At 33.1% G+C, this 20878-nt stretch overlaps 1 protein-coding gene across 1 annotated transcript; it reads right to left on the bottom strand.

Moving 5' to 3' along the window:
• Positions 1-13655: 13655 nt before the first annotated feature.
• On the bottom strand, positions 13656-14146 carry LOC131596624 (uncharacterized). Its single transcript, XM_058869348.1, has 2 exons — positions 13997-14146; positions 13656-13901 (listed from the first exon to the last, which is right to left on the bottom strand). The coding sequence occupies exons 1-2, from the start codon at positions 14144-14146 to the stop codon at positions 13656-13658; spliced, it is 396 nt and encodes a 131-aa protein (XP_058725331.1).
• Positions 14147-20878: the final 6732 nt, after the last annotated feature.

Raw genomic sequence — 20878 nt, forward strand, 5'->3', positions numbered from 1 at the left:
GCGTTTCCCCATGGTTTTGCTTCTAGTGTTGAGCTTTGAAAGATGTCTTCAATCCTGTAAAACACTTAAACAACACAGAACTTACAAGTTCTTGTTAGAAATGTGGGGACTTTCACCCAGTAACTGATAAAATAAATCAGATCATTTATCACATTTTCTCCCCCTTTTTGTCATAACATCAAAAAGAATATAAAAGATTCAGATGTAGAAAACGACAAACAGAAGAACTTTTCATTGATCAAACCAACAGAATTACAAAAAGAGGTATGCAAATAAAAATATGCTGCAAGTAAAGAAAACTACAAGGACTCAAGGACTACAACCCTAGCTTAGACATAATCTTAGCTAACATATCATGAATCCCATTGTTGTTCTCAATTTGCCTAGCCATGAAAGCTTGAGACTCTGCATGCCTGTTCAGACAAGAAGCTCTACGGGAAGAGAATACATGAATACAAGGAGGAACTGAAAACAGTTCACAGGAAGAGAGAGAGCAAACAAAGATGATAATGAATGCAAAGAGAGAGAGAGAGAGAGAAATAAAAAGAGGACATCTAATTTTTTTTATGAAATTTAAAAAATATTTTAGAATATTTAAATTATTTTTTTATGAAATTTAAAAAAAATCAAGAATTTTTTAATTTTTTTTTTGATGGATGGATATCCATCCATTAGGAATATGTTAATAGATGGATTTTATTCTTTTGCGGATGAATTGGATTTTTATTAAGAGAGTTTAGTGGATTGGTAATGGATTAATGGATTGGTTTGGTCCATCCATTAACCATCCAATCCATATTCATCAAATCCATCTATTTTGTCACCCGTAATTAGAACTGAGATGATTCCAATATTGGACACAGTTAAAACTTTTGGATGGATTTTTTTCAATATATCAGTACATTCCCAAAACTCTTTATATCTTTTTCCGAATTATATTTTTTCCGAAGACCAATATTCTTCAAAAATCTTACCTGCCATATAAGAAATATCTTTATTGTCGTGATTCTTCAAAAAACACAACCTCAACAAAGCAATCGTGTCACCATTTTTAATATATTCGGCATAAACGTTGACAGTAGATTTTCTCCTTAGCATGTTGCCATGAATTAAGAAATTGCTTAGCCCATTTAGTCACACATCAAGTAACTTTGGGTTGTTGGTAAAACTCATGAGATTAAATAATACCTTTAGGCATCCAAAAATTCTAGATGCGGCATGTACCTACATAAATATCCACAATTGATGGTATTAGATATTTTCCACAATATCCACTGCATAGAATGAGGGAGGCTAAAAGAATGAAGGAAAATTAATTCTAATGGTAAAACTTACCTTGTTTGTTTAAAGCTCCCACAGTTGACAGTATGAATGGCCCATGCAGCCTCATACCTCGTGTCAAATTTATTCTTCATAAGATCAATCAGAATAAGGATAAAACCCTCATCAATGACGGCCTATTTATCAAGGAACAAATTTAGAGTTTAGAGTTAAAAAAAATAAAGTTATAATTTGCTTAAGTAACCAATTGTCCACCTGCGATGAGATTACAGTTTATAGTTTTCAAACAAACAAATACTTTTTGAGCTCAAATCATATTTACCTATAAATGGCCTCTTGTTCCACCCGCCAGGTTCCCAATTATCCAACATGCTTCTCTAAGGATCAGTTTGTCTGCTTGCCTAAGTAGCCACTTAAGGCTAAAGAGAGCTCCAGTGTCGATTATGATCTAAAAAACAAACTACAAATTTAATGATATGTGATAAAAGATCTGTGAAAAATGAGGGCTTAGAAGCATTTTACTTGTTTTTGAGCCTTTCCACACTGTGCCAAATAACCTATGACCATTAAAGCATACAAAGGAAGTTGGCTATATTTTGCATCATAGTTGTAACAATGAAATCCTACCTGTTAGTCAGTCAACCAAAGAGTCATTTTACTAAAACCTATATTAATGTACTTACAGAAAAATTCTACGATTCGCATGTACACGCCACGCCTTCTTCAGCTAAGACTTTGTAAAGTTAGGTTTTTTCATAAAAAACCAAAAATTCGAGTCTTTTTTTTTAAAATAAAAAATCGTGTTTTTTCAGAAAAATAAAAAAATTGAGTTTTTTTGGAAACACCAAAAAGTCGAGTTTTTTTTCTTTAGAAAAATGAAAAAAATGAGTTTTTTTAGAAAAACCAAAAGTCGAGTTTTTTTCTTTAGAAGAACGGAAAAATCGAGTTTTTTTTCGAAAAAAACGAAAAAATCGAGTTTTTTTCAGAAAAACTAAAAGAAGAGTTTTTCGGAAAAACGGAAAAAAAAATCGAGTTTTTTTTTCCAAAAAAACAAATATTCGAGTTTTTTCGGAAGAACGGGAAAAATATTTTAGAACATTTAATTTTTTTGATGAAATTTAAAAAATATTTTAGAATATTTAAGTTTTTTTTTATGAAATTTTTTTTAAAAAAATTAAGAATTTTTTAATTATTTTTTGGATGGATGGATAAACATCCATTAGGAATATGTTAATAGATGGATTTTATTCTTTTGCGGATGAATTGGATTTTTGTCAAGAGAGTTTAGTCGATTGGTAATGGATTAATGGATTGGTTTGGTCCATCCTTTAACCATCCAATCCATATTCATCAAATCTATTCATTTTGCCACCCCTAATTAGAACTGAGTTGATTCCAATATTGGTGACAGTTAAAACTTTTGGATGGATTTTCTTTAATATATCAGTACATTCCCAAAACTCTTTATATCTTTTTTCGAATTATATCTTTTTCCGAAGACCAATATTCTTCAAAAATCTTACTCGCCAAATAAGAAATATCTTCATTATGGTGATTCTTCAAAGACCACAACCTCAACAAAGCAATCGTGTCACGATTTTTAATATATTCAGCATAAACGTTGACAATAGATTTTCTCCTTAGCATGTTGCCATGAATTAAGAAATTGCCTAGCCCATTTAGTCACACATCAAGTAACTTTGGGTTGTTGGTAAAACTCATGAGATCAAATAATCCCTTTAGGAATCCAATAACTTCTAGATGCGGCAAATACCTACATAAATATCCACAATTGATGGTATTAGATATTTTGCACAATACCCACTGCATAGAATGAGGGAGGCTAAAAGAATGAAGGAAAATTAAATCTAATGGTAAAACTTACCTTGTTTGTTTAAAGCTCCCACAGTTGACAGTATAAATGGCCCATGCAGCCTCATACCTCGTGTCAAATTTATTCTTCATAAGATCTATCAGAATAGGGATAAAACCCTCATCAATGACGGCCTATTTATCAAGGAACAAATTTAGAGTTTAGAGTTAAAAAAAACAAAGTTATGCTTTGCTTAAGTAACCAATTGTCCACCTGTGATGAGATTGCAGTTTATAGTTTTCAAACAAACAAATACTTTTTGAGTTCAAATCATATTTACCTATAAATGGCCTCTTGTTCCACCCGTCAGGTTCCCAATTATGCAACATGCTTCTTTAAGGATCAGTTTGTCAGCTTGCCTAAGTAGCCACTTAAGGCTAAAGAGAGCTCCAGTGTCGATTATGATCTAAAAAACAAACTACAAATTTAATGATATGTGATAAAAGATCTGTGAAAAAAATGAGGGCTCTAGAAGCATTTTACTTGTTTTTGAGCCTTTCCACACTGTGCCAAATAACCTTTGACCATTAAAGCATACAAAGGAAGTTGGCTATATTTTGGATCATAGCTGTAACAATGAAATCCTACCTGTTAGTCAGTCAACCAAAGAGTAATTTTACTAAAAGCTATATTAATGTACTTACAGAAAAATTCTACGATTCGCATGTACACGCCACGCCTTCTTCAGCTAAGACTTTGTATAGTCAGGTTTTTTCATAAAAACCAAAATGTCAGTTTTTTTTAGTAAAACGAAAAAATCGAGTCTTTTCGGAAAAACCAAAATGTCGAGTTTTTTTTCTTCATTAAAACGAAAAAAATTGAGTTTTTTCGGAAAAACCAAAAGTCGGGTTTTTTCATAAAAATCGGGTTTTTTCTTCAGAAAAATGAAAAAATCGAGTTTTTTTCGAATAAACAAAAAAGTCGAGTTTTTTTCAGAAAAACTAAAAGAAGAACGGAAAAAATATTTTAGAACCAAAAAATCGGGTTTTTTCTTCAGAAAAATGAAAAAATCGAGTTTTTTTTCCAAAAAAACAAATATTCGAGTTCTTTTCGGAAGAACGGAAAAAATATTTTAGAACATTTAATTTTTTTTATGAAATTTAAAAAATATTTTGGAATATTTATATTTTTTTAATGAAATTTAAAAAAAATTAAGAATTTTTTAATTAATTTTTGGATGGATGGATATCCATCCATTAGGAATTTGTTAATAGATGGATTTTAATTCTTTTGCGGATGAATTAGATTTTTATTAAGAGAGTTTAGTGGATTGGTAATGGATTGGTTTGGTCCATCCATTAACCATCCAATCCATATTCATCAAATCTATCCATTTTGCCACCCCTAATTAGAACTGAGTTGATTCCAATATTATTGACAGTTAAAACTTTTGGATGGATTTTTTTTCAATATATCACTACATTCCCAAAACTCTTTATATCTTTTTTCGAATTATATCTTTTTCCGAAGACCAATGTTCTTCAAAAATCTTACCCGCGAAATAAGAAATATCTTCATTATCGTGATTCTTCAAAGACCACAACCTCAACAAAGCAATCGTGTCACCATTTTTAATATATTCGGCATAAACGTTGACAATAGATTTTCTCCTTAGCATGTCGCCATGAATTAAGAAATTTCTTAGCCCATTTAGGCACACATCAAGTAACTTTGGGTTGTAGGTAAAACTCATGAGATCAAATAATCCCTTTGGGCATCCAATAACTTCTAGATGCGGCAAGTACCTACATAAATATCCACATTTGATGGTATTAGATATTTTCCATAATACCCCCTGAATAGAATGAGGGAGGCTAAAAGAATGAAAGAAAATTAAATCTAATGGAAAAACTTACCTTGTTTGTTTAAAGCTCCCACAGTTGACAGTATAAATGGCCCATGCAGCCTCATATCTCGTGTCAAATTTATTCTTCATAAGATCAATCAGAATAGGGATAAAACCCTCATCAATGACGGCCTATTTATCAAGGAACAAATTTAGAGTTTAGAGTTAAAAAAAACAAAGTTATGCTTTGCTTAAGTAACCAATTATCCACCTGCGATGAGATTGCAGTTTATAGTTTTCAAACAAACAAATACTTTTTGAGGTCAAATCATATTTACCTATAAATGGCCTCTTGTTCCACCCGCCAGGTTCCCAATTATCCAACATGCTTCTCTAAGGATCAGTTTGTCAGCTTGCCTAAGTAGCCACTTAAGGCCAAAGAGAGCTCCAGTGTCGATTATGATCTAAAAAACACGCTACAAATTTAATGATATGTGATAAAAGATTTGTGAAAAAAATGATGGCTCTAGAAGCATTTTATTTGTTTTTGAGCCTTTCCATACTGTGCCAAATAAGCTATGACCATTAAAGCATACAAAGGAAGTTGGCTATATTTTGGATCATAGTTGTAATAATGAAATCCTACCTGTTAGTCAGTCAACCAAAGAGTAATTTTACTAAAAACTATATTAATGTACTTACAGAATAAATTCTACGATTCGCATGTACAATGTGCAATGTGCAATGCATCTTGATTATCACAAATCAGTGTCATTGATCTTGCTTCTTCAATTTGAAGTTCTTTGAGTAACTGTTTTAACCAAACGAGTTCGCATGTTGCCATTGCCATGGCCCTATACTCTGCCTTGGCACTTGATCTTGCAACTACATTTTGTTTCTTACTTTTTCAGGATATAAGGTTTCCTCCAACAAGTACACAATACCCAGAAGTGGATCGTCTATCAATGGGTGACCCTGCCCAATCAGCATCAGAGTATCCAACTATCTGAGTATGTCCTTTATCTTCATACACGAGACCTTTTCCTGGAGCACACTTGATGTATCTTAGAATCCGGACAACAACATCCATGTGTTCTTGGCAAGGAGAATTTAAGAACTGGTTTACCACACTAACTGCAAAAGAGATGTCTGGACGAGTGACTGTGAGATAATTCAATTTTCCAACCAATCTCCTATACCTTCCTGGATCAGATAGAGGCTCCCCCTGATTGGGTAGCAATTTGACACTTGGATCCATAAGAGTATCAGCTGGTTTAGCGTTCAACAACCCTGTTTCTTGCGAAATATCCATAGCATATTTCCGTTGGGATATCACCAAGCCATCTTTAGATTAAGCCACCTCAATTCCCAAGAAATAGCGGAGTTTACCAAGATCTTTTGTTTGAAATTGATTCGAGAGATGTTGTTTCAACTGGAGTATTCCTTGATGATCACTGCCAGTTATCACAATATCATCCACATATACAATAAGATAGATACACCCTTGGGCAGAGTGACGATAAAACACAGAGTGATCAGCTTCACTACGAACCATACTAAACTGTTGTACTACAGTGCTGAATCTGCCAAACTAAGCTCTCGGAGATTGTTTAAGACCATAAAGAGACCTGTGTAGCCTACAAACCATTTGTGAGGACTCCCCCTGAGCAACAAACCCAGGTGGTTGCTCCATATATACTTCCTCTTCAAGATCACCATGTAAAAAGGCATTTTTGATGTCAAGTTGATGAAGAGGCCAATGTCGAATGGTTGCAATGGCTAGAAGAAGTCGAACAGATGCCATCTTGGCTACAGGCGAGAAAGTATCACTATAATCCAACCCAAAAATCTGAGTGTATCCTTTGGCTACCAAACGAGCTTTAAAACGATAAATCTTACCATCTGGATCAACCTTCACTGTATAAAGCCAACGACAACCTACTAACGATTTCCCAGGGGGTAGATGAACCAGTTCCCAAGTACCACTGCTTTGAAGAGCACACATTTCGTCAATCATTGCTTGCCTCCACTCAGGGTGAGATAATGCTTCACCTGGAGTGTTAGGAATAGAAACAGATGACAAAGAAGACAAGCAAGTATACTGCAAAGGAGAAAGACGGTGATAACATAAATCAATATAATGTGGAGAAGGATTTCGTGTTTGACGTATACCTTTTCGAAGAGCAATTGGAAGATCGGACTCAGGTTGCGGGATCGGATCCGGTGATGGCGAAGGCGTCGGAGGAGAGTCTGCAATGACCTCAGGGACAGGTACTGCCTCAGGAATAGGTACGACAGAAGTGGGTTGGCGACGCTGATATGTTTGAAATGGGCGAGTAGTGGGAGGGTCAACCGTAAGGCTAGAATGGTGGGGGATAAGGGGAAATGAGACTTCCGGAAGAGGTGTAGGAGTACTTTCTTGAAGGGGTTCCGGAGTTACTTGGCTGGACTCGAAGTAAGGAATTGACTCAAAGAAGGTAATATCGGCCGATACGAGGTATCGTTGTAGAGTTTGTGAGTAGCAACGATATCTCTTTTAGGATCGATGATAACCAATAAAGTCTTTTCCAACGACATTCACTCTCTATACAGTGTCATCCACAAACTCAACACACTGACGTTGGAAAATATGGATGTGCAAGCTTATCTGAGTAAGCCTGATGCGTTGAAAGCAAGTTATGAAACCCTCATGCCTTACGCAAAAGATGCAACAGCTCATGCCGAACAGCAGAGTAAATATTTCATGGTCATGGCACTTATAGGACTATCATCAGAACTCGAATCCGTTCGTAACCAGATTTTATCAGGTACTATTGTTCCTAGCTATGATACGGTTAGTGAACAACTGTTGCGCTTGGCTACAACTGTTAATATTTGTAAATATAGTGTTAAGAATATTTGTATATAGAATAGTCCCACATCGACTATATTATGTAATTAGCTATAATCTCTCTATATATAATAAAGTCTCCGTAGTGCTTTACAAGACACACGGTTTATTCAAATGCCTCTTAGTCTCTCGTATTTCAACATGGTATCAGAGCCTGGTTTAAGATCCGGTGGGCCACCTTCTATGGTTTCCGCTATCGGGCCACCCGCCATTTATTCCCACGCTCCAGTTGTCTAGTCCTGGGCGTGAGGGGTGTGTTAAGAGTCCCACATCGGACAATATATGGCCTGAACATGTCCTTATAAGTGGGGACAATCCTCACCCTACAAGCCGGTTTTGTAGGGTTGAGTTAGACCTAACCACATTTCTTAACACTTACCTTGTTTGTTTAAAGCTTTCACACTTGACAGTATAAATGGCCCATGCAGACTTATACCTTGTGTCAAATTTATTCTTCATAAGATCAATCAAAATAGGGAGAAAACCCTCATCAATGACGGCCTATTTATCAAGGAACAAATTTAGAGTTTAGAGTTTAAAAAAAAACAAAGTTATGCTTTGTTTAAGTAACCAATTGTCCACCTGCGATGAGATTACAATTTATAATTTTCAAACAAACAAATACTTTTTGAGGTCAAATCATATTTACCTATAAATGGCCTCTTGTTCCACCTGCCAGGTTCCCAAATATCCACCAGGCTTCTTTAAGGATCAGTTTGCCAGTTTGCCTAAGTAGCCACTTAAGGCCAAAGAGAGCTCCAGTGTCGATTATGATCTAAAAAACACACTACAAAATTAATGATATGTGATAAAAGATCTGTGAAAAAAAATGAGGGCTCTAGAAGCATTTTACTTGTTTTTGAGCCTTTCCACACTGTGCCAAATTTCCTATGACCATTAAAGCATACAAAGGAAATTGGCTATATTTTGGATCATAGGTGTAATAATGAAATCCAACCTATTAGTCTGTCAACCAAAGAGTAATTTTACTAAAAACTATATTAATGTACTTACAAAATGAATTCTACGAACTCGCAAGTACACACCTTCTTTAGCTAAGACTTTATATAGTCAGGTTTTTTCATAAAAACCAAAAAGTCAAGTTTTCTCGGAAAAACGAAAAAAAGTCGGGTTTTTTTTTCAAAAAAATGAAAAATCGAGTTTTTTTGAAAAACCAAAAAGTCGATTTTTTCAGGAAAACCAAAAGTCAGGTTTTTTAGAAAAACCAAAAAAGTTGAGTTTTTTTTCAGAAAAATGAAAAATCGAATTTTTTTCGGAAAAATGAAAAATTTTGAGCTTTTTTTTCCAGAAAAACGAAAAAAATCGTATTTTTTCGGAAGAACGAAAAAATTATTTTAGAATATTTAATTGTTTTTATGAAATTTAAAAAATATTTTTGAATATTTATATTATTTATTTATGAAATTTTAAAAAAAATTAAGAATTTTTTAATTATTTTTTGGATGGATAGATATCCATCAATTAGAAATATGTTAATAGATGGATCTGATGGATTTTATTCTCTTGTGGATGGATTAGATTAGATTTTTATTAAGAGAGTTTAGTGGATTGGTAATGGATTACTGGATTGGTTCGGTCCATCCATTAACCATCAAATTCATCCATTTTGCCACCCCTTATTTCGATATTGGTTGGTGCCCAAGGCGCGTGGATCTGATGCGTGAGGTGCAAAATCCACTTAGATAGGTCGTGAGGTATGTGATCTGGGTGCGCAATGTGCACTCTACGTCTACAAGGCACAATTCTCACTTCTGGGGCCTATATAAATTTGTTTTCTATCACTTTTGCTCTACTTGAGTATTTTATATAAGATTTTGTTTTAAATTAACTTTTGTATTAAAAATAGGGGAATTTACACACACCTCCACGAAGTTTATTAAAATAGAATCAACACTCTCTTTAATTTTAAGGCTTAAATGCACTTTTAGTCCCCCTATTATGATGTTTTTAACTTTTTAGTCCTCACACTAAAAAAGCCAATTATTAGGTCTCCCATTTTCAATTTTGGTGAATATTTGAAAGCCCTCCATCACTTAAGTGCAATTTTAATGAGATGGCAACTAATATTTGGTCAAGTCACTTGCCACATCACTATTTTTATTTTTAAATTCAATTTTTAATTCTTAACTTAATATTTAATATTTTCATAAAACATTTTATTGTATATTATGGATTAAATTGACTCTGTTGCCCTATCCTTAAACACCTTCGTCTTCCTCAGTTCTTTAGTTAACCAAGTTCGAGTCTTTCTGCATCCACGTTGCTCAGTTCTCATAGTTTAGTTCCTAACCAAGTTCGATTTGCATTTCATTGTAATGTCAGAAAAGTTTCCAGTTCCACTTTCATCAAAGTTGAAAGAAGATGAAAAGTTTTGCTTCAGGTACGTATTTCTCCATCTTTGTATGTGGTCCTAATGTGTTTTATACTGTCTGTGGTCCCAACTATTCAAAACCCTAATTTTATATGTTTGTATTGATTTGATTGTGGTCCTTACGTATGAAAACGAAAAAGTTGTTTAATCTAAAAACCTAACCCTAAATTTTTTCTTATTCAGGCCAGCTATTGCCTAAAAAGTTAGGCTAAGGATTCACCATCGTGGTAAACTTGTTCACAGTCATGTTAAATTGTACCTAGATGGAGTTGTAATAGAATTGAATTGGGCTTGGGATGTTGATTATATATCATACATAGAACTAGAGAAATTAATTCATGAAGTGGGATATACAAGTTTGAAGTGAATTTGGTATGTGAATCCTAGGTTTAGTTTTGCTAGGGGTCTGACAGCTATAGAAAATGATAGGTATGAACTAAGATTTATTAAAGATGTTGAGGGATTTGATATTGTGAATGTATATGTCGAGCATGCTATTGATATACAAATAGTTGATGAGGGTGCAGACATGGATGAGGATGGTACTAATGTAAATGCTGAGGGTGAGGAAAATGCTAAAGGAGTGGAAAATGGTGAAGGTGATACAAATGCTGAGGGTCATGATAATGCTGAGGTAGAGGATAATGGTGAAGGACTAGATAATGCTGCAGGTGAGAAAAATACTGATGATGAGGATGATGTTGGGGTAGAGGATAATGCTGAGGGTGAGAACGTGAATGAGGCTGATAATAATATTGATGGTGGTATAGATGATGATGGTAACTTTGTGCCTGATTCTGATGAGGAGTCTATAGAACTGAATTGGACTACAGCGTTAGCTACAGATACATCAGCAATGCCAACTGACAATGTTGTGGATGAGGAATGAGATCAGCTATACACTCCACCTGGTAGTGAAGATGAAGAAGAGTATGAACATTTTCAAAATTTCCAAAGTTGTGAAAATAAAAAGTTCAAGTTAGGGTTGGTGTTTAACAACAAGGATATCATTAAGGATGTTGTCAAAGAGTATGCAATGGTTAACAACAAAAATGTGTACTTTAAAAAAATGATAAAAGGATGTTGGTCAATTGTGAATAGGGCTGCAATTATCATATGCGGTTTAGTAAGAGGGCTGGAAATAAGTTTTGGTAAATCACCTCCCTGTATGAAGAACATGCTTGTGTTAGGACTGCCTACAACAGGCAATCAAATACTGGATGGTTGGCAAAGCATTTTTTCCACATTCTTAGACATACTCCTAATATAAAACCAGTTGGGTTGATAGCTATATCGATTGAAAGATGGGGTGTGAAGTTGTCAACAGACCAAGCATATAGAGCTAAGAGAAAAGCTGTGGAATTGTTACAAGGGGCTGGGAGGGATCAGTTCACACATCTGAGGAGCTATGCATAAGAACTCTTGAATTCTAACCCCAACAGCAATGTTATTTTAAAGTGTAGTGATTCAACTAATGGACCTGTATTTAAAAGAGTCTATGTGTGTTTAAATGCATGTAAAGTGGCATTTACAAAATTCGGTAGACCATTAATAGGTCTGGATGCATGCTTTCTGAAAGGTGACTATGGTGGACAACTGATGGCAGCTGCTGGGAGTGATGGAAATAACCAAATATTTCCCATTGCATATGCTGTTGTAGAAGCTGAGACTAAGGAATCTTGGGAATGGTTCATAAATCTTCTCCTCGAAGACTTGTAGTCAGTTAACAAGGTTTCATATGCCTTTATCTCAAAACAACAAAAGGTAATTATTGTATGCATATCCATTTAACTTATGTTAATTATGGTCTTTTAACTGTGACTTTGATTTATGCATACATTTTCAGGGACTTGTACCAGCTATTCAAGGAATAAGTGAACATGTTGAGCAAAGGTTGTGTGTAAAGCATCTGTATGGAAATTGGAAGAAGAAATATTCAGGGTTGGTTTTGAAGGAGGTCTTTTGGAGTGCAGCTAGGGCTACTACCATCCCAGAATGGGATAGAGCGATGATTAGGCTTAAAGCATTAAATGAAGAGGCTTGGAAAGATATTAAGGAAATATCTGCAAAATTTTGGTCTAGATCACACTTCAAGACACATGTTTAGTGTGATCTTCAAGTTAATAATTGGTGCGAAGCATTTAAAAGAGCTATTCTGGAACACGGGGACAAACCAATTATAAGCTTGTTAGAGGGAATTAAACATTACATCACCAAAAGGACAAGAAGAATGCTCATGGATGGACTCCTACTTGGCATGGTGATGATGACGTGGCAATATTTGGAGTAACCAATGGGAGAGAGACTTTCTGTATCAATCTCAAAGAGGGAACATGTTCATGCAGGAAATGGATGTTGAATGGGATTCCTTGTAGCCATGCAATCTCATGATGTGGCAAATGAAGAAGTCTCCAGAAGATTATGTTGATGATTATTACAAGTAAGAATTTAGATGTTTGATATAGCTGTTATTAGAAATATGTAACTGATATATTAAGCAAGTGTTGTGGCTGTTATTTGCATGACTTCTAAATATTTGGAGTGTTATGGCAACATAATATATCCAACTAATGGACCACAATTGTGGCCTGTTATGGATGGAGAAGTTGCAGTCAACCCACCCTTGATGAGAAGGGTTATTGGACGCCCAAAAAAGATTAGGAACAAGTCAAAATGATGAGCCAAGAAACTCTATTGTGCTGCCAAGGACTTTGTCAACAGTTTCATGCAGGAATGTGGAGCTGCTGGGCATAACATAATAAGTTGCAAGGGTAAAAGAGCTGCAGATAGATCCATACCTGTTGGTGGAAACAAGAAGGCAAAAACTGCAAAGGTTAAGGCAAAGACTAAAGGAAAGGCTACTGCAAAGGTTAAGGCTGCTAAGAGTAAAGGAAAGGCTACTACAAAGGTTAAGGCTACTAAGGTTGCAGAGAATAATACAAATGCATCTGAGATTGCTTCATCATCATCTCAGGGTCCACCTGCAACACAGCCCACTCAAGAATATTTATTGGATTCAAGTTTCTGTGATGTTTATTTTGATTAGAATATGTCATTTTGTTTTGTATGCTTTGGCAAGATCATGAACAAGTTTCTGTTATGTTTATTTTGTTGTGCTATTTTGTTATGTATGCTTTGGCAATGTCATGAACAAGTTACTGTCATGTTTAGCATGAACAAATTATATGTCATGAACAAGTTAAATTCAAGCTTTGAAATTGTTATTTTTTGAATTCAATTCAACTATATAGCATAACCTTTCAATTCAAGACAATTCTATGAAACACAACTTCAATTAAAACACAAGTTTACATTAGATTTCATGGGGGACATAATCCATTACAATTGACAAGAAATAACAAGTTATAACTGAATTGACAACATAAGTAAAATCACATGTCGTAAAATCAGATGCCGTAAAATCACATAAATCCTACTTTATTACATTTAGCATCACAAGTCCTACTGCCATAACAAATGTCATTGAAACTGAGAATTTCATCAGTAAGTTCATTGCATTCAACTTCATCTTCACTTCTGCTACTTTAGTATAAGCTTCATCCAATCTAGCCCTTTCTTGCTCCAAATTTTTTTGTAGTGAAGAAATAATTTCCTTGGCCCTTGAAGACAGTTCATCGTCGTACCAAACAAAGTGGCTACACCTTTTATGGCCCTGTACCTGCAAACAACACATATATAGAATCACAAATTCGTTCAGCTACATACATATGAGATTAAAATGTAATCTTTCAGTTACAGCAACCATGACATTACCTTGTACATCCCACACCCAAAAAAATGTCTACCTGGGTTCAAATCAGTCCATGAGGTCATCAATGGAGCTTCAAGCCCACACCTGCACTCGCTTCGAAACTGACATGAACGTGTAGCTCCGATATTACTCGCCTTCGTGCACTGAGACATCTCTGAAAAACGAAAACGAAAGAAGAAGAAGCAAAGACGATGAAAGTTAAAAACATCAAAATAAAAGGACTAAAAATGCATTTAAGTCTAAATTTAAAATATGCACTAACTTTCTCTACAATCTATTAAAATGGCTCTTATCTTATGTCCTCCTATATTTTTTAGTGAAACCTAAAAAAACATAGGTATGGATAATATCTACTTAGGATTTTTTGTCTTTCATTAAAAAATTCCGCTGATATATGTAAGCTTGGGGAGGTTAGCTCATATTTTAAAATTAGAGAGGAGTGTCATTGTCAAACTAACAAACTTAAAAGAGCTGAGTGTAGTTTTTATCTAAAAATAAGAGAATATTCAAAAGTCTAATTTATTTAGTTTGTAATTATGATAAATATTTTAAAAAGAATGAGCACTTTTTATTATATTTTATAATACTTAACAAATTTAAAGAATTTTATTAAATTGTTTCGTATGAATAAAATAATATAAAAACTTTTAATAGATATATATCTTAAAATAATTAATTAGATTTTCGTCAGAATGTTAAATAATTAATTTCTATATACTAGCTATTTTAATATCAATTCTTTTTGTGAGAATATAAGTTGGTTATACATCAAGTGTTCTTTTAGTATTTTTGCCTATAATTAAAAAAAATGAAAATGATATAAATTTTGATAAATATTATTTATAGTGTCATGTTTAAAGAAGTTTCTGAACCATATTTTTCCATATTTATGGTTAGTTATTTGATCATGCTAAATCATTTTTTAAAATAACCACTATTTTTCATAGAATATTAAAATTATTGAGTTTGTCAAAAAAATATATAAAAAATAAAAATTATTATTGAATATGTATAGTTTGTGATATATAATATATTTCTCTTGCATTTGTGAGGGTATTTATGTAAGATAATAATTGTTATGTTTGTAAAAAAATCTAAAATATTATTTTTAAAACTATGTTTCGATATCTTGAAATCAACGAAATGGTAATCAACGTAACATAATAAAGATTTCATATCAGTATTTGTGTATTTAATGTTCAGCCCAAATTCGAGAAAAAAAATAGTAGGGGTGTTTGCGGGGCAGTTTGGTTCGGTTTTGAGAGAATTTGATACCCAAACCGATTAAAATTAAGAAAATTTCTTTACCCACCTCCCTATCTTCTTGGTCACCTCTGGTGAAAAACCCAAAATACCCTCACTTCGGAAATGCACTTCCGAAACGCTTTTTTTTCTCAAAATTTGTCTTATTTCGGAAATGCACTTCCGAAAATACGAAAAAAAGGTGTTTTCGGAGATGCATTTCCGAAAACACCCCCTTTTTTGAATTTTCGGAGATGCATTTTCGAAAACACTTTTTTGGGAGGGGTGTCTTCGGAGATGCATATCCCAAATATTCCGAGACCGAATTGGTCTTGAAATGTTACGGATATACACTTCCGAAAGAATTCAATACAATTAAAATCAAGGTAAATCAATACAATTAATAGATATAAAATCAAGGTGAATCAAAAAAACCAAGGTGAATCAAAATTTCCTAAACAATTTTAAAGTTAAAAATTATTTTATTAACTTATATAAATCAAAAACATTTTAATTTCATAAGTAAATTTTAAATTATATAGAATTAAATATAAAATTTATTCATTGAATAAAATTAAGACAAAATCTTTTTATAATTTTTTTAAACTAAATAAAAAATTATAACTCATTTTTATTTATGAATCAGAATAGAAATATATAAATATATAATAATAATTATTAATTTTGTAAGTGAAATATATAAATATATAAATATATAATAATTATTATAAATTAAAACACTCATTTTTTTAATTATTATAATTATTATATAAATATATTTATAATTAATATATAATAATTATTATATAAATATATAAATATATAATAATTTTTATAAATATATAATAATTATTATAATTATTATATAAATATATAAATATATAAATTAAAACACTCATTTTTTTAATTTTTTTTGTAAATACATAATAATTATTATAAATATATAAATATATAAATAAAAATTATAACTCATTTTGTAAGTGAAATTATTTTAGTTTTTTTAATTAAAATTATTTTAAATTTTAAAATATGAATAGAATGGAAATATATAATAATTATTATTCATAACTCATAAATTATATCAAAATATATAATTATTATTATCTATGGGAGCTTTTCTGGTTAAAAGTGTACTTTTCTCTGTGGCTGCCTATTGGATGCAAGTATTCCCCCTCCCAAAGAAAATAATCAAACAGGTAGAGAGTATTTGCAGAATGTACCTTTGGAGTGGAAAGAGCAGCAATAGCAGAAAAGCTCCCATAGCTTGGGATATTGTCTGCAATCCAAAAAATGCTGGTGGGATGAATATTACCTCATTGATGGAATGGAACCAGGCTACTATGCTAAAGCTCTTGTGGAACATTCAAGGGAAAAAGGATAAACTTTGGATTAAATGGCTAGATGCATATTATGTCAAAGGCAGGGACATCCATGATTGGAATCCACCTCAAGATTGTTCTTGGATTCTGAGGAGGATTATGAAGAGTAGAGAACTCTGTTTACATATCCCTGATTGGCACAGTATTCTGCAGGATGATAAATTTGTAGTTTCCAAACAGTACCATAGATTACGAGGAGATAAACAAAAAGTTGAATGGCAGACTGTTTTCTTTAACAATGCAGCAAGACCAAGAGCTAAATTCCACTTATGGCTATTGTTCATGGGAAGACTTCCTACAAAAGATAGATTGCAAAGATTTGGGATCAGCACAGAGTCCACTTGCGTGTCCTGCCCGGCTATGGAATCGATAGACCACCTATTCTTCCAGTGCAAAGATTCATCTACAATTTGGCATAGGATGCTGCAATGGATCGGCTACCAACATACTGTACAGAATTGGAATGTTGAGAGAGTTTGGTTGATCAAGGAATTGTCAAAAAAAGGGTGGAGAAGATTGTTGTTGAAAATGATACTAGCTGAGACAACATATGCTATATGGAGAGCACGAAATGACATTGTGTTTAACAACACACCTATGGATCAAGCTGCTATCCTGGACCAAATTCAACATATTGTTTATATTCGGGGTAGAGGATATAAGAAACTCCAGGGCCATGTAGAGTTGCTGCGTAGGGATTAGAAGCTTTAATTTTGTTGTTGTTGGTTTTGGTACTTTGTTTGTTGCGTGAACTGTCTGGATCCTGTTGGATCGACTGTACTTTCATTGTTTTTGTGGAATAAAAAATATCTATTCTCCAAAAATAATTATTATTATTCATTACTCATAAATTATATCAAATTTATGATATATGAATTAATTAATATCCTAAAATTAATTTTTTGGATTTTTAGATTTTTTTTTTGTTTTTTCGGAGATGCATCTCCGAATTAATCAAAATCCTAATTTTTGGGATTTTTTCGGAAATGCACTTCCGAAGTCTGGAAAAATTTAGAAAAAAAAATATTTCGAAAATGCATTTCCGAAGCAGGGGTAAAGTGGGGTTTTCGCTGGAGGTGACCCCCATAGGGAGGTGGGTAAAGAAAAAACCAAAATTAAATGGATTGGTTTGGATTGGATTTACAAGTTTTTTCAATAAAGCCCAAACCAAACCAATCCGAGAAATAACGGATTGGTTTGGGTTGGATTAATCGGATAGATAAAAAAATGCAAAAATATTTTTAAAAAATAACTTACTTACAAAAATAATTGTTAATAATATTGTAAAAAATTATAGTAGTAATAAAAAATATATTATTAATAGTGTTCAAATTTAAATATTAGACTAGAAATTTTAATTATAGTATTAATAATATTGTAAAAAATATATTATTAATAACTTATTGAGTTAATATGATAATGACTGTGTTTTATAGCTTTATGTTCATTTGTCACAATCCACTAACAATTTTCTAATAACAAATTAAAATAGCATAACTTGTCCTCATACAACTTTTTTTTCTCATTGAAGTTGAATGTTTGGTAGTAATTTTCATGATAATTAATTATGGTTGGTTTGGGTTGGGCTTGCGGGTAGAAAATTGAAAATTCGATGCCCCAACCGATTGTCATTGGATTTTATTGGTTTGGTTCGGTTCTTGCCCGAATTGAAAAAATATCCAACCCAAACACTATGGTTTGGTTCGGATTTACCCGAACCAATGAACACCCCTAAAAAATAGGGTTAAATATATAAAACCTTAGTGTAATGTAAGTAAGATTCGTTTTAACCTCTTGTAAAAAACATATTTTATCACATTCTCGTAATACTTAGATTATGTCAATAAGACCCTCGCCTCAAGCGCACTATTTCACCAAAAATTTCTTATTATGTCCAATTAGGATGTCCATGTGACATTTTTTAATTATTTTTTTAAATTTTTAAATCTATGCAGATTATTTATATTTATATATATATATATATATATATATATATATATATATATATATATATATATATATATATATATTTTTAATCCACTTACTTATATTTATATTTTATTTTTTAATTATTTTTTATTTGTTTTTCAATTGTTTTCATAAAAAAAGAATTAAAATATTATCATCTAAAAAGTTGTTGAAGTCAGATATTAATCTTGATACCTCAAAGCTGTCAGGCCCTCCTATCCAATGGGTTGTGGCCCTGTTTTATTATATTATTTGACAATTTCTTTATCCATTCCTGGGGTGAGAACCCTGCTTAAAATCCCATAATCTGACTTCGGAGATACATCTCCGAAGTCATTTTTTTCACTATTTTCTCAGAATTCAGAGATGCACTTCGAAAACACCAAAAAATGGGTGTTTTCGGAGATGCATCTCCTAAAGCACTTTTTTTCAATTTAAACGTTAGATTTAAACTGTCAAGTGTTTTTTCGGAGATGCATCTCCGAAAACACCCTTCATATACTTTTTCCATCCTTCACTATTTCATTCATTTTCCTCCAAACAACAACTCAAACCTTCTCCAAAACCTCCATCATTTTCAATCCATCTTTAGTCTCCAAATCGAGTTTTAAGTGGTTGATCATACTGAAGAGGGCATAGAAAGCTACAACTTAAGGTAAATAATCTTCATTTCATCTCTTATTCCACTACATTGTTGCTGATTTGATGATGAAGAAAACTGCGTCAGTTCAGAAATGCACTTCCGAAATAGACCACCTAACAAATTTCGGAAGTGCACTTCCAAAATATGCAAAAACTGATTTCCATTTGAAGCATGGTGAACTTCTTTCTTACACCTTAAAACTCAAGCTCCAACAGAGTATCCTGCATATAATGGAAAAATACGATCATCTATCGCAAAAGATTATCACGACCAACACGCACCAATTCATACATAGCAGCCCCATTCATACCATCTGCCACCACGATAGGTCCAAATACTTGTTCATTCTGCAAAATTCAACAATACAGATTTGTCAAAAGTGGTTACAACTTCAACTTGAAGCTTTGATGTAAAGTCAGAAATGGCTCTAAGTTTAGACCTGAAGCGGTCAGTTTCCTGTTTCTACAGTACTCGAATGCTACCGTAATAGCCTCACACCATGTCCAACCATACCTTATGCATTGATAAACGATTCCACTGAATCAGAAGGAATAACTCCGTCTGTAAAGATATACATGTACAATCCGAAGTGGTAAGAAGTAGGGTATGACAACTAAGACGGTGTTTGATAAAATTGAATGATTATAATAGGACCAAAGCAATGTCATGTAAGGTGATTTACCTTGCATGGAAAAGTACGGATGTAGTCCATTAGCAATTTCAAAGCACTACCTCTTATTTTCCTCTGTCTTTGTGATATAAACTGAAAAATTAGAAAAGTTTGAGCATTATTATGATTAGAAGAATATGCACATGCAGATATTCATATGTAAGATCAGAAGGGTACTACAAGACTTATATAAATAGGTTTCCGGCAATACATACCCAAGGTTTCTCCCTAGGAAGTAGTATATATTTAGCCAAGAAAGTCGTTGTTGCAGCTATTAGTGACGAAGTGTACTTAAGCATATCATACACTATAAGCTATAACTCTGCTAGATAGTCGACCAAATACTCCAACTACATCAATGGAACCTGAAAACAGAATCTCAATTAAAAGCGCATATAAGGGAATACTACAAATAACATGATTTAATAAGATTGAAAAGAAAAATACCTGAGGACTTTGTTCTACACCCTTCTTAAACGGATCAGCAACAACACGTCTCAAAGGCCGCGCCTTCACTTTCTCCAAGAACTCATCATAGATACGCTCGTGTACGGAGGTACGGGATCCAGCACAACAACATTGCCCCTGGAAAGCATCCAACATAAGGCATAAGTTTCTATTCCACATTTGAAAATTTGTGTTTTAAGAAAGTAGTGGAAATCGTTTGCACAAACCTGATTAAAAAATAGAGCAAAGTGTGCAATTTCAACAGCCTTGTCAACATCATCATCCTTACAAATAATGAAAGGTGATTTTCCTCTAAGTTCCAACGTCACGGGCTTAATATTGCTTTTTGCAGCCAGTTGAAGTACAGTTTTTCATTGATTAAACAGATCCAGATTAATTTCCTCAAACATGGCATGAGGTGGACCAACCATTCAAAGATTTATGAAAATAAAAACATTTGAATGAGAACTGAGAATTATCTTCTAACCATTGCAAGGTTACCAAGGAAACGGTCCTTCAAACTATGCTTTATAAG

This window comes from Vicia villosa, linkage group LG1, assembly GCF_029867415.1.
Source record: "Vicia villosa cultivar HV-30 ecotype Madison, WI linkage group LG1, Vvil1.0, whole genome shotgun sequence".
NCBI lineage: Eukaryota > Viridiplantae > Streptophyta > Magnoliopsida > Fabales > Fabaceae > Vicia > Vicia villosa.

Bases quoted from the DNA above. Each gene is read 5' to 3' on its own strand.
- LOC131596624 (XM_058869348.1), bottom strand. From the start codon at position 14,146: ATGTCTCAGTGCACGAAGGCGAGTAATATCGGAGCTACACGTTCATGT. The intron at 13,902-13,996 runs GTAATGTCATGG...TGTTGTTTGCAG, and splicing joins TTGGGTGTGGGATGTACAAG to GTACAGGGCCATAAAAGGTG.